General features: G+C 39.2%; 1 protein-coding gene across 1 annotated transcript in view; it reads right to left on the bottom strand.

The window, feature by feature from the left end:
- CRYBG3 (crystallin beta-gamma domain containing 3) overlaps positions 1 to 7,928 on the bottom strand; it is a 105,941-nt gene extending 98,013 nt beyond the window's left edge. Inside the window, exon 1 of the mRNA XM_021687965.2 lies at positions 7,780 to 7,928. Coding sequence (XP_021543640.2) covers positions 7,780 to 7,928 — 149 coding nt within the window. The remainder of the gene's footprint in view (positions 1 to 7,779) is intronic.
- Positions 7,929 to 15,553: the final 7,625 nt, after the last annotated feature.

Below are 15,553 nucleotides of genomic sequence, written 5' to 3'. Positions count from 1 at the left end.
GGAGTTTTGGCTGGTATGCTAAATCCGGAAGAGACTTTAGAGAGATGAGCCACCTGCCTCGATTTTTGACAAAAAGACTGAAAGTGTTAATGACATGCCAGGGTCATGCCGTTATTCAAAGTGTCTGATGGGTGAGCTCACAAAAATGAGTTGGTATTTAACTCCACCCACTTTCACACTAGATTAATAATACAGAAGCCTCACTCATACTTACAGAAAATGTCAAAATATCAAATTTCTCTGCATTATAAATACTACTTTATTTACAGCCTTAATTGTAACTTTTCTCCTTTGAACAAGTTAGTGTAGTTCATTCATTCTTTGGAAGATCTCTGCCAAGTCAGGATCCTAAATTCTCTTGATTTTTACTCATTTATGCACAGATATGCACCAGGTCTTAAACTAGTCTTTCTTCCCCTGAAGTAGGTAATCCACATAATTTTTTTATGTATAAAAAGGTATAAAACGAAAGTCTCCCTCCTGTTCCTCATTTTTTTTTTTTTAAAGATTTTATTTATTTGAGACAGAGAGAATGAGAGAGAGAAAGAGCACATGAGGGGGGGAGGGTCAGAGGGAGAAGCAGGCTCCCTACTGAGCAGGGAGCCCGATGCGGGACTCGATCCAGGGACTCCTCCAGGATCATGACCTGAGCCAAAGGCAGTCGCTTAACCAACTGAGCCACCCAGGTGCCCCTGTTCCTCATTTCTTGAGCCAGTCTCCCATCCCCCCCTTGTTAACACAGCACAGAATAACAGACTTATTTCACACTCCGCTGTTTATACAGAAATGGGAGCATACTACACACAATGATTTCCAGCTTGCTTTTTTCTTTTTTCTTAATGAATCCTGGAGATATTTCCTTATCAGTACATAAAAAGCTTTATCATTCTTTTTGGCAGCTGTGTAGTATTCTATTATATGATTGGACCATGATTTATCACTTAGTCCACTTGATGGGACATAAGTGTATTCCCTCTTTTGCTATTAAAGCAACACTGCAATGGCTAGCCTTGCAGAGGCAATGTCAGGCCTGTCTGCAAACTGTTTACATCTGATGGAATTCCTACAGGGGAAGTGCTCAGAGTATGTGAATATGTAATCCTGAGAGAACCTGTCCAAGGTTGGACACCAGTTTACCCACCTCTAACTCGTTTTGCTTATCAATTAGGTAGAGTATGGTATCTTGCTATACTTTGTTTGCAGGTCTTTTGAAGGAGATTGACCCTTTTCATGTGATTAAATATAGATCTGTCCTTTGATAGATACATACATTTGTTTTCCTTTTCTCGGCTGTCAGGACCACAAAACTCTTTATTGTACAGAGCACTGACCCAAACCATCTGGGCAGATGTCCAGCTGCATGCCATTGTTTTTTATTTCCATTCAAAACCATTTCTAGGACGAGCTTTCTTTTATGGGTCTTCCTAAGTTAAGCAGAGGACGCAATCACATAATGCTGTAAACTCTGAGTTCAGGAAGGAGAATTTGACTCTGACTCTACCACAGAGGCTGTGACACTTCTGATTAACTACTGGACCTCTCCAAGCCTTAAATTATAGATCTGTAAGACGGTGTAAAGATACCTCTCTCAAAGGTTGCTAAGAATTAAGTGTATGTATATAAAGTCCCAAGCACAAGGGTTGGGTCTGATTAGGGCCTTAATAAAGGACGATTTAGTTTTGTCATCACCAATCTGTCAGGCAAAAAAACAAAAACAAAAAACAAAAACACTTGATTAAGCAAACAGTTGTTTCACTGCTTTGGGATACCTGCAATTAAATACCCCCAGGGATTACACATAGAGGGATAGTCCTGCTGGAGCTGTACCACTGGCCATTCACAACTGCCAACCAAACATTAAGAATGAGTTGTTTCCGGTCGCAAAGCTTCAACTTGTTTCTCTACAAACATTAAGCTATTTTGTGTAAGGATCTCCACTCACGTGAAATGTTAATTCCCAAGAGGGTGTGCTTTTCTGCCTCCATCTAGAACTTGCCAAACCTGTGGAGTCTAGGAAGAGCAAGAGGAATAGAAGAAAAGCACTTGCCACTCACCCTGCTGGTCCAGTTACTGTACCATCTCCCCAGTATTTGGGTTGGCAAAGGATGTTAATCAAACCATGCTCAGAGAAAAGTTAATAATGTGGGAAGATATTTCGGAAGCCCAAATAAAGCTCTCAAAAAATATTTGATAGTCATGAAACAGTAAGTATATTCTGAACCAAACAAGTCACATACGCCACAAACATTTTTGACTTATAATGAGCTCATCTTGAGAACAGAGATGTACATGTTCATCTCCTCTGTTAATTTATGAACTATTCGAGAGCACTTTTGGTCATTCACTCATCTTTATTCCCACTGCATGATACCATATTTGACACATGGCAGCCAAATTTATGGAATGAACAGACTCCAAATACATGACGTTTTAAGCTTTTATTTCATGCTGATCTTTTCTTCTCAGGAGATAGCCCAGATAATTTTTCTGGGTTTAAATTTACACCAACCTATGTTTTCTCACTACCACAGTTGTATCAGCATTTCTGGCATAGCTAGGCCACAGTGTGTTTCATCAGAACTCTGGTTAGGAAATGAAATATTTTATCTTGAAGGGAACATTATTTTCCTCTTTACAAAATTTGTTAATATCCCTTTACATATTTTCCTGAGAGGAAAAAAAATGCTATCATTGTTTCAATACAGTTAGAAGTTCTAATGACATAAGTTTATTATGGGACAATGTGAGGTACTTGCAATTTTAACATTTAGAATGTACAACTGAGTTAGCTTACAAGGAATGCCGTCACCAAGAAACAGAATCCCCAAATTAGGCACCTGGCAGATACCCTGTTAAACCGCAAAGATAGAAATCTCACTTGAAAGATCTAGACTGTTTTGGGGTGTTGAAACTATATTTCTACTCTACTTCCAAAAGTAGCTTCTATGCTTTCAGTCAACCTGGGAGTTCAAGATTCTCGGAAAATACATACTGCTGTGGACTTCTGGAATTTTCCAGTCATCTTTATTACAATGGGTATGAACTGCTGATGTGGTCTTTCAAGACCACACAGGTATCTCCTATGCAAATAAACTAGTTACCAATTATTTCCTATAGTGCTTTCAAATCAATGAAAATAAAATCACCATGAAAATTCAGAGAACAAAGCTCCCTTTCCTCACACACCTGATGCTGTAGTCAACACTGGTCCTTTAGCCTGAAGGCCAGCAGCTCTCATGCATCAGGGGCACTGCTGACATTTTTTATGAGAATATCTCCTGCACAGCAAGCCAGTAGCATCCAGCTCCACCCATTTAACACCCTCAGCCATGGTGACAAGCAAAAATTCTCTAAACTTTAAACAGAGAGTCAAACACTGTAGAAACCTTTTAAGATCCCTCACATCTCTAAATGCCCGATTCAAGAGGGAGGGTACTACTGGTAGCTGAAAACCACTAATAAGTGCTTTAATGCTCTATCAACAGTGATACACTCCTCACCTGAGCTAGGTAAAGGGAACACCAAGAGGAATAAGACACAGCCCCTGTCCTTGGTCTAGTGATTGTCTTACCTCATTTCTATCAATAACAATATACTAGAACACTGAAAGGAACAGTAACAAAAAAAAAAAAAGAGTGTATCTGAAATGGGCCACATTTCTGCAACAAAGTATGAAAAATTCCAACTGGCTTACATATTCAAATGTATTTTGAATGAGCATAGTTCAGAAGGGTGGTGGGCAAGATGGTGTGGAAAAAAGAACCAGAGCTTTAGAGTCAGAGAAACCGAGGTTCAAATCTCACCCCTGAAACTTATTACTCTCATGATTTGGGGTAAATCATTCTCTACTGGGAGTGGTATCCTACCGCCCATCCACCTGGGTGGAGGTGTTTGGATTATCCCAGTTACTAGAGGATGCTACTGGCAATTAGTGGGCGGGGTCATGGATGCGAAATGTCCTGCAAAGGACAGCAGAGTCCAGTTCAACCAAGAATTGTTCCACCCAAGATGCCAACAGTGTTCACCATTAAGAACTCTCCACCCTCAGTTTCCTCAATTGTCAGAATAGTGATCAGCATACCAACCTTCAAGTCTAAGGGTGAGGTTTAAATGAGATGCTGCAAGTAAAAGTACCTAGCCCAGCAACACATGCACAATCAGCCCTTGATAAATGCTGATCTCACCTTACTATCCCGTCTTGAGTTAAAATGTCATACAGAGCTCCTTTTAAACAGGTCCATCGTGTGTGATAGAGCAAAGAAACAAAAGTGAGCATTTTCTCAAAGCGGAGAACATTAATAGGCAGGCATCCTCCAAATTTCACATTCTAGCAGCATCTAACAGGTTTTCACAAAAGTACTCTAAACTTTAAATCGAGAGCCAAATACGGTCTAGAGACCTTTGTGACCTAGCTCCAATCTTTCTTACTGCCTCTTTCACTCTGTCCCACTAATGTATATAGTCCCCAGTAGATCATAACCTCCTATAGGCCTTTGCTCAGCGTAGAATACCTGTTCCCCATTTCTATCTTCCTGGCTAAGTTCTCTCCTAAAACACTACCGATGTCTTGAAGAACCAGGTAAAACTCCCTCGACCGTGAAGCCCTCCCTGCTGTCCCCTACCACTTCTAATAAGTCCTTTCCTTGTGTGCTCATAAAATGGTTAAACATTATAGCAGTGATTCTCAAATTGGGATCCACAGAACGCAGAGTTCTCAAGTTTCCTATGAAAGCTTATTACATTTTTCATTTCCATATGAAAATAACTAAATAAAACTTAATAAAATAATAATAATAAAATAATAAAACTAAATAAAACTAAATAAAAAAAACTAAAATACAAGAACCTCCTGAATCTCGTCAGTCACCCTAGAACAGTACTAACAAGCAATTCAAATGTCCATACTTAAATCTGCAGTGTTGATGTAAACAGACCTTTTTTAACGGCCAAAGGTTAATGAGAATAGAATAACAGCAAACTCAATGCATAAATGATGTGTTCACACCAAATGAAGCCCAAGTAACTTAGAGCACACCATAAAAGCAAAGGTTTTCCTATGGCTCAAATAAGGAAATATTGTAAAACCTGAATCATGGCAGAGTACAGAGTTGTAGAGTCATGGCAACACCAAAGACTGTGTTTGTCCCAGTTGGTACCATTTGTATTTTGTGGGTAGCCAAAAAAGAGTTTTCAGGATAATGCTTAAAAATTGACTTTTATCGGTCTTATGGTTATGTTTAATTTTCATTCTGTTCTTAAGGAATTCTGTGAAGTCCCATTTTGTATTTGCACACGCATAAGTTATATAATAAACTTCATATGAGCCAACACTCCCAGTGTTGAAAAAGAGACTGTATAAGTTTAAAGTTTGAGAAAATGCATTTCAAGTACACTGAAAAAAATGAGAAAGCGGGTATTAATCCTTAACATATTTTAAGGGGCCTCAGAGTTGCAGGCGCAGCATCCGACTTAATACTTGTTCACTGACTGAAAAGTAGCTATGTGACTTTGGGCAATTTTAACTGTTTTTTTACAGTAAAATGAGGACACTGATCACAAAGGTTTGCCCAACCTCAAGTGTAATATCCATAAAACTACTTTTGTAAATCGTTAAGTGCTAGATACATGCATGAAATGTACTAGTATTGCTGTTTTCAAGTGGTCTTTTCAGCTTCTTATAGTTCCTTGAGAGAAAGGACCCTTTTTCTTCAGTCATCTTTACATCCCTACCACACTGCATGTCTGCTGTTGGGGTCACCAGTATAAAAGGTAAACTGGGCCCCCATTACAACTACAAGTTTTCACTGCCTCTAAGAGAAACAGCCAAAACACCCTTTCATTGGAAATAAGAGCACAGTGACAGATCGCAATTCTGTTTCCAATCTTGTTAACACCAGGGTGTTGTGTTACTAGGACACTGGGTACTACTAAGAGTTTCCATTTGTTTCATTAAACTTTCAATAAGGGCTTTGTGTGTGTTTATATTCTTGAAAAGAAAGATTTAAGCTCATTTAAAAGGTAAAACACCCACAGAAAGGATTACTGCTATCTCCTAAGCTGGCAAGTTCTAAAAAGATGAGGACAAAATTAGTGTTCATATAAGCACAATTAAAATTCTCAGTGTCAAAACGCCACAGCCTGTCCCTATCTGGAGATGAGAATGGAGAAGTGCTAAGTAGACAAGAGGCTAGTTGCTAGAGAGGTTATCCAGAGAGAGAGAGAGAGAGAGAGAGATTAGATTTGAGAAGTGTCTTAAAGAGCCAAATTAGGGCAGGAAGGCAGGCAGAGTTTCAGCACAATTCTATTATGAACCTGAAATTGGCCAGCCTATTCCTTTCTAACAGTGATTCAAGTTGCCAACTTCTGCTGAGTCTACTTGGGATTTCTTTTAAACACCGCTTCTATATTATCCAAGATGATTAGTGTTGTTGCAGTGATGGCAGGCACCTCAGGCTGTCTGCCCACACCAGCAGATCTGACATTCTGGTTGAACCCTGTCAGACTTCAAAACTATTTTTAACTACCGTGTAACTTTGAATTTTAAATTCTCCCTTAACAGGGCAACTATAGGTGAAGCTTAGCAGGAAAAGTTTACCAATTACAGGTGCTTTCTTGGAAAGATGTAGAATTAACAGTCATTCATAATGGAAATGTTTCCCAAGTAGGGAAACTGAGGAACACAAACTCCTAGAATCAAATCACAAGACCTGAATACTAATGACACCAGCACAGTCACACAGTTCTGCTTCCTATCCATTTTCCTCGTGTCCTCCGCGTAGTCTTTAAAATCTGAAGTAAAACATAGCTTTCTAGAGAGCGTCCTTCCAATCAAAACGGATTACACAATTCCGGTGCAATTTGGGAGAGGACAGAGTATAAGCCTGTCTTCTCATCAAAAGTTTAAAACAGTAAAATGTATTTCATTTGACCCCTCTTCCTCCCTCAAAATGGATGAAAAGACTCAGGAACCGGCATTTTAAGGAGAGCCGTCTATACATACACATATATATTCGATTTTACAGCAGGTGGAGGAAGAAGCAAAGACTGTAGAGAAGGGGCACGTTTTCCATGCTGACACCAAGAGAGAGGAGTCCTGGTTTTCGGAATCTGTTGGGGAACTTGAGGGATATCTCCAAAGAAACAGGGGTAAGGAGGGCGGCATCATTTAAATGTCCAGGCAATGGTAAATAAAACTAGCGAGGTTTTTGTATTTTGACTAAGTCCTGGGAACTCATTATCACAATTCTTTAAAAAAAATAATAATAATAATTTTGAGTAAATTTAAATAAGATGGCAGAACACCAGCTGAGGGGGTGGCGCTCCAGTGTTTTACCTTTCCCTCCCGAGTGGTTTCGGGTCGCACCCGCCCTGCCCCGGCTGGTGGCTCGGCTCGCTCACAACTGTTTCCCATTACGGCCGGCAGCACGCCGGGGGACTCGCTTCTGCCACAGAACTTGGAGCGCAGACGCCAGTGTGGAACGGGAACAGAATCACGTACCGGGAGGGGGAGGTTGGAAGGAAGAGCGCCGCGCCGGCTGGGCCGGGTGGGAACGCACCCCGCCGTGGGTCACGAACTTCACCCGGATTTAACTAACCAAGGAAAAGGGAGTGAAGCGGCACGGGAACTGAGCGAGGAGGAGGAAACTTTAGCAAAGGAGAACAGAAAGTGGCGAGCGGAGCGTAGCCTGGCCCCAGAACCGCTGGCTGCAGGCGGTCGGGCTAGGGGCCCCCATCAGGCGAGTCGGTACAGGGCCCCCCGACGTCCCCCGCGGCTCCCACCTGGCAGCGCCCTGGCCTGGAGCGGGCGGCTGGCTCGTCCCCGGCCTCTCCTCCTCTTCCTCTTCCTTGTCCCGGGAAGGGCTTCGGGGAGCGAAGAACCGGGAGAAGGTGTGCCAGGGGGCGCCGCTTCTCCTCCGGCCGCCAGACATCTCCCCGGTGCGGCTGCCGGTCCGGGGCCGTCCGCAGGGAACGGGTGAGGCGCTGTCCTGCGCCCGGAGCCCGGCGTGGCGCGACCCGGCGAAGGCAGGACGGACTCAGCGCGGGCCGCCGGCGCGACTCAGTCCATCCCCGGGGGGAGAGTCGCGGGTGCGACGCGCTCCCCGCGCGGCGGCTGGTCTCGCGGCGCGCCGGCTCCTCCTACCGCCCCCGGCTAGCCCGCCCCCGGGAGGAGCCAGAGGCCGCGGCCCCGCCCGGAGCTCGGGCACAGCTGTAGCCGGCCGGTTTCCCGCCCAAACGAGTTCAGGCTGCAGCAACCCATTTGGCTTTGCGCTCAGTTTTTACTCTGTAATACTGATGTGTTTTCTATTCGCCAGCCAGTGAGCGAAAACAGTACTCGGACTTTTGAAAGAAGTTGATGAACTAGAGTTTGTGAAAACACCTGGTAAAGTGCGGTATCAGAGTGCCTTGGGCTGTCTTTCAGCTAACAGCTACTCCAAAGACTTTCCACCAGGGCTGCAAAAGAGGATACCCCAGGGCGGAGTCCCAGAAGTGAAGGTGGGGGCATAGGTGTCCTGTAGGTCTGTCAACTCATTTCTTGTTCAGCTCCCTTATGTGTGGAGTAACTTTCCCTAAACCCAGAAGCTCTTTAAATTTCTCACACTCCATATTACCTACTACTCTGCGAACCTCCTACAAAAAGGACACTGATCAAAAAACAAGTGATTTAAACATATTTTGTAGTCGATACACAGACTTAACTGAAATCTGGAAACCAAACAGTCTTTAAGAATGCTAAAACAAGGACAGTCTAAATACAGTACTATGGAATTTCTTAGGTTTTTTTTCATGTTTTACATACAGAAAGCCCTACATAATTAATGTATACATCCTGATGAGTTTGGAGATAAACATACACCCGTGAAACGGTTATTACAATCTATGCCATAAACCTCCAAAAGTTTCCTCCTGCCCTCTTATTTGAGAACACTTAACATAAAGTGTGCCTTTTTAGTAAATTTTTAAGTGTACAGTACAGTATTATTAACTATAGGCACAATGCTGTATAGTAGAACTCTAGGAATTTCTCATTTTCATAACTGAAACAAGCAGTACCTTTTAACTAAGAGCTCCCTGTTTCCCCCTCCATTCCACTCTACTATGAATTTGGCTATATTATATTGATCATATAAGTGGTATCATGTAGTATTTGTTCTTCTGTGCCTGACTTATTTCATTAATACAGTAGTATGGATTTTCTTAGTTTTTTTGTACCCTAGTGGCTAGAACAGAAAACATTGAGGCCCCTTCACCCCAGGTGTTTTGTTTTTGTTTGCTTGTTTTAAGAATAAATTGCTCCTGGGACCATGTAGAAATCAGAGATATTTACAGAGATATCAGACATTTACATGTATAAAAATTGTATACAAGTAAATGAAATGCCCAAGGCAGTTTTGGCTTGGGGAAGGGAAGGAAGGTGCCTTGGGGGTCATCCCTCCTCTAACTTTGGGTGCTGGAGAAAAGAAGGTTGCTTATGAGTAAATTAGACATCTATAAGCCCCAGTCGTTTTAGCATCAGCTGGTGACAGTTGAGTTTCCCTGCCATCCCACAGCTGCCTCCTAGAAGCACTCCTGCCCCTACTAACTGCAGCAGAGCTCAAGGCACTCATCTGAATTTGTTCTGGCTTTGATTCAACCCACCAAAACTAAATCAGCCCAGTTTCCTTCAGCTTGGATTCAAGACTTACCAGTGCTTTCTCATTTGGGAATATTTCCTCCTCTGTGAGTCTGAGAAAATAGGAAAAAGCTAGAATAATACATAGGACAAGTAAAGTTCCCAATTCTTGCCTTATTATTATTAGGGGAGAATCTCCATTAAATGCCAACTTACTAGAAAGCCCGGAGAACATGAGAACAAAGAGAAAACAAAGCAAACTGTTCCCTCCAGCTAGAAGGCCCAGAGAATAATTTATCTCCCCAAAGTTAAGGGACTACAAGATGTATCCCCCATTTCTACTGTAAAAAGTGGGCCCTATACCCTAATGCCCACCCAGCGGGTGGATTGTTTGGGAAGTCTCTCTGGGGATAAAAGTGGGTCGGACCCAGCAAGATTTAGTACTGAATTATGGTTTTAACTACTAATAATAGTTTTCTAAGAATAATTTCTCTGAAAAATAGCTCTCAAGGAAAATGCTGTCATATTTCTTCAATAGCCAATATCCTGCATAAGTGAGAAGGCATCAGAATCATAATGTGTAACATCTGTCATAAAAATTTTCTACAGTGTTGGTGAGGATAGTATAAGTAATGGAAATAATGCTACTGCTCATCCAGCTAGAATCTCTTCTATTGATGAACAGCTTGTAAAGCTATAAGATATTTTAGATGTTATTAAAGGCCCCTAAAGTGAACAGCTGGGCCAATTCACATCTATGATAGGTTTTTTTTCTCCAAAGCAACTACTTCATGAAGGAAACAATATCTAATGATACTCTAATCTCCATTCTGTGGTAGAACAAAGCAGCACTTTGATTGAACTGTAAATACAAATGGTGCCCTGCCTCCATTAAGGCAAACTTTGTCTATGAAAGATTAAAACCATAAAACAATGACACCTAAATTTTCATCGATTTGCTTTTCTAGAAAGTACTTATCAGTTTCTAGATAGCCTATATCCTTATATTCTGACTCATAACTTCTGAATACTAAGTTATTAGTATTCCTTGCATTAGGAAGTCTGTAAAAGTGTTGAATTTTAGAGGTGTGAGGATGTTAGAGATGAAAATTTAACAAAGTTGTCTTCATTCGATCATTCAATTGTTCCACAGCCATTTAGTGAAGGCCTACGGTAGAAGCATATTTACTGTGAAGCCGACAAAGCTGAAGTCTCAAGGCCCCTGACTGGCACGGTCTCTTCCGATGTGAACTTGGGAATGTGATCACATGGTCATGTGTTTTTGTGAAATTTATAAAAGTATATGTTTTAACTGCAATTGATTAAGACCACAGTTTTTTTCCACTTGGATTCCCACACCCCTGCCCCCAGGATCATACTTCTCCTAAAGTCAGTTGGTGTTGAATTTATTGGGGACATTTTGGCATCTTCTGGGGAATTTGAGTAGGAAATATATTTAGTGGGGTATATTTATGTGGTTGTATCTTCAAAATTTAGTTAAGTTATTGCTTAAATTTGTTTGTCTATTGCGCAGCTCACCAAGCATTATATCCAAGATGCAAGACCAGAGGTCCTATTAAGACACAAACATATCCTAAGACCTCTAACACTGAAAATATGTAGGTAGTAGAGGTGAAACAAGATTTGAAATGTATCAAAAGGGGACTGGAAAATTATTCCAATAATCCAAAGACAAAATACAAGAGGAAGAATCACTTCTAACTGATGTAATTTCTCTCATAGTAGGAGTATGTTCAATAATGCACTATAGGGGCGCTTGGATGGCTCAGTAGGTTAAATGTCTGCCTTTGGCTCAGGACATGATCCCAGGGTCATAGGTATCCCTGCTCAGGGGGGAGTCTGCTTCTCCCTCTTCCCCCCCCCACCACTTGTGCTCTCTCATTCACTCTCTCTCTTGAATAAATAAAATCTTAAAAAAAATAATGTATAATGTATACAATTTTTATAATTGTAAATGCATAAAACTTTTTAAATGAAAATCATGTAACATAGAATTTATCAGAATTCTTCATTGTAGGGCACAAACCCATAGCAGCAGTACAGTGAGTATATGTGTGACAGTGTTACACGTTTACATAGCCCTTCCATCAATAATACACTCAACCAAATGTATAGAAAATGATATTAGAAAATCATCATCAGGGCGCCTAGATGGCTTAGTTGGTAAAGCATGTGATTCTTGATCTCTGGGTCATAAGTTTGAGCTCCATGTTGGGTATAGAGATTACTTAAAAAAAAAAAATTTTTTTTAAATCATTGTCATATGAAAGTCTATCAAAGAGTATACTATAAAAATTAAAAAAGTATTATAGAGGTATGCCAAGGAGTTAATGGAAAATACATTGGTTTTCTAGATTTTGTGATGTTTGTTTTGTTAGTCAACTTTTTAAAATTGGTAATTTGCATGATTTCTTTTTTCACTCATTTATCTAATTTTTATTCTTATTTTTAAATCATTTTTCTTTAAAAAAGGACCCCTCAAGTTATAAAAATCTTCAGATACCTCCGAACCTGGATCTGTCCCTGAGTACCAACTATATGTCAGACACATGCTCATTCTTAGAGATACAATGAATGAGTTAGATACTTTCCCTCAAGGAACAAGTTTGATGGGGCAAACAGATGAACAAAGAGGGTATAACAGGGGAAAGCTTTCTATATAGGATGGACTCCCATTATAATATAGAAGGTTCCAGGAAGGTTCAGAGGAAATAACTGTCAGTATGCTCTCTTCTTCTCTATCTCCTGTGGCCACCATGACTTCCACAAAAAGACTGCAACTCAATAGCTTATTTGATACATGAGAAAACCTGAAGTTCATCATACTGTGATTCCCAAAGCATAAGCACTAAACTCCTCAAAAGTATGAGAACAGGCTAAAAGTGCTGATCCCTGAAGCATTTAAACAAGGATGCAAGTGTAGTTTAGAAATGCTAAGCTTCTTTTTCTGAAAAGTCCACAGAGGGATAAGCTTCTGTATATATCTTAGAGCACAGTATTTACTGTGTGGCAGGTGGCCCAGGAATATTAAGACAGCTGTCAACATCAAGGAAAGCACCAGCCCATGAAAAGCAAGCAGATGGATTGGGGTACTTCACTAGCTGCCTCCTAGAATAATAGCTGTGCGTGGCCAAATGAGACAATGTCATGCTGCCCAGGACAGCAAAAAGCTATTACTGGATGTAAGCGCTCAATTAGGAGATGGGGCGGGGGAATATCCTCCCCTTTCCTTTGTTTGCATAGCTCAAGTTTTCATTAAGAACCACAACAGCAAATAAGAAAGGGGGGGAATGATGTTAGCATTTTTCATTCTGTTATATTCTGGTTATCATGGTTTGTAACATGGGAAAATGCCTCAGTCTTGCTGCTTCAATGAGAGCAGATGGTGAAATTTTTAAGTAATTGGTTATTCAGACTTCTATGGGATGCATGAAGTTTTATTGTATTGTGTCTGGCTTTTATTTCTAGAACATGTGGAGATTGAGATCTTTCAAACACACATCTTTCAATGTTTAAATTAAGATGTGTTAATCTGACCTAAATCACATTTACTCTTTTCTTCTCTTGATATAATTGCAAAGATAAATGAATCCTTTACAAAAATATAACATTAACAATTCAATATTTATTTCTCAAACAGTGAAAAAGTTGGTAATACTAAATCATTATATTTTAAAAAATATATAAATAGAAGAAGGATTTCTTTGGCAAACACAGATTATGAGATGTATTCTAAAATAGTAACGCATACCAATTCACTTTGATGTGTCTTTTGAGTCAAATGCTATCTAAAATATAAAGTCATATGTAGAATATTAACTTTTATTAATGTAGCTTCATAAGCATGACACACATAATGGCTCAGAATAAGAATTTACTATTGCATGAGAAACTCAATTCCTATGTTGTTTTCCCTAAATATTTCTTCTGAATACATAAGCTATGTACTATATTGTGCATATCTGATATACAATTTTAAATGGAGCTATTCTGTGAAGAATAATTATAAATTTTTTAACACTATATTAGTGTTGAATACAAATTTTATTAGAGCTTCATGAAACAAAGCTTTAAAGTAAAATGATAATTGGCTGGTGAATTGGGTTTCTTTTTTCTTATTAGGAACATACATGTCCCAGAATCCTGAATTCTCTTACTATGGACACGTTGTTCCCAGTTTAATTTGTTGCAAATGGTTTAAAAACAAGGCATAGAGGCAGCTATTATTGTGAGCAAATGTTTTGATTAGAGAGAGAAAGCAGCTGGATATGATACATGCTGTCATAAAAGATGAACTACACTTTCCACACAGGGCCTTTACCTAACTTAAAACTGAGATTAGTGTTATTTCATTTACATGAGTTTTCTTTGTATAGAATGGAATATAAATCTATTCACTTTGCTTATAATCTGGGGTGATGACATACTGAATATAGTGCTGAATATAAATTTGACATACTTATCGTTGGAAATCTTACATGATCCATTATGAAATAATATTGACAAACTTTCAAAAAAATTTCATTTAAAAATACTGCTCAATGTAGTACCAAAAAACTATGTATGGAGTTTATAAAACCAAGTGTTACTGTGGTGGATATAATTCTGATTTTTTTAGAAATGTAGCAAGTACATTTCTCAATAACTCCATTTTGAAAGATCTGTATAAATTCATCAAACTATAATTTAACTGGTTTTGCAAATAATGAACAAAAGCATCCTATATCAAATATTTCCATCAGTCTATCCTTGCAACTGAATTCCTTCTTCACTTCTTCCAGTCAACTTTTCACTGGTAAAGAGAAAAAGGAATAACCTATGACAAAGGTAAAACAGAAGTCAAGAAGTTACAATAGGAATATTTTGACTCGATTATGGAACTAAAAAGATAATTCTCATAAACTGACCTCATATTAATAACCATTCTTAAATATCAACCATGCCTATATTCTATCTTCTATTTTATTGTTCCTTCAGCTTCTCAAATAAGCACTTCTAGGTAGTTTCCTAATAAATCATTTGGTTTACCTCCCATACAGGCAAGTCTATTGACATACTTCTTTGAATTACGAAGTCTGGAAGACAAATAATTAAATGAACAAATGGTTTTTTGAACCCCACAATTGGTATTAAAAAAAAAAAAAAGATGATTCCATTTCTATCTGGTTCAACAGGAACTCCACTTCAAATGATCAATCATGTATATCATCAAATGAAGTAGCTAACCACACCACAGTATAGAATTTGTCTCTATAAAACTATCAATCACATGCAGCCTGAGGGGAACGGAAATCAACTTACTCATTTTAAATTCTGCCATTTTCATTCCAGTTCTTCCTACCGCTAAGTACATTCTGTAGGTATATTTGGTCTGCATAGCTTAAATAAAACACAATCTAGCTTAGAAAAAAAATGTATCTTTAAATAAAATTTAACAAGTAGCTACTTGTTGGCAAAACTCCTCCTTAGTTGGTCAGGAAGGTATCAGAGAACTTAAACAAATTTACATATTTATTGAAAAATCTATTAATCAGTCTACATTTTGGAAAGACAAAACAAAAAACCAAGAAAATGGAAAATTCTGAAATTTGTAAATAGAATCTAAAGATCATAGACCTAATATTCATTACTCTAGTGTTACGTGCTTCAAACTTGATTAGGAGATTTGGTGGGAGACATATATATTAAAAAATGAAAGAAAAATAATATCTCATTTACAAAAAGTTATTTTATAGTCTTCTGCCCACTCAATAACCTCTTACTGAATACTTCCAGGTCCTGTATTTGGTGATTGGAATATAACACTGATGTACCATCAAGAAGCTCAGTCTCAGAGAAGGAAGCAGAACTAAGCAAAAGTTACAAATTATAAGACAATGTGATAATGGAAACATGTACAGGGGCAAAGGGAGAAAAAAGTGC

Source organism: Neomonachus schauinslandi, chromosome 1, assembly GCF_002201575.2.
Source record: "Neomonachus schauinslandi chromosome 1, ASM220157v2, whole genome shotgun sequence".
In the NCBI taxonomy this organism is placed as follows: Eukaryota; Metazoa; Chordata; class Mammalia; order Carnivora; family Phocidae; genus Neomonachus; species Neomonachus schauinslandi.
The sequence above is the reverse complement of the archived record's forward strand: the minus strand, read 5'-3'. Positions and strand labels throughout refer to the sequence as shown.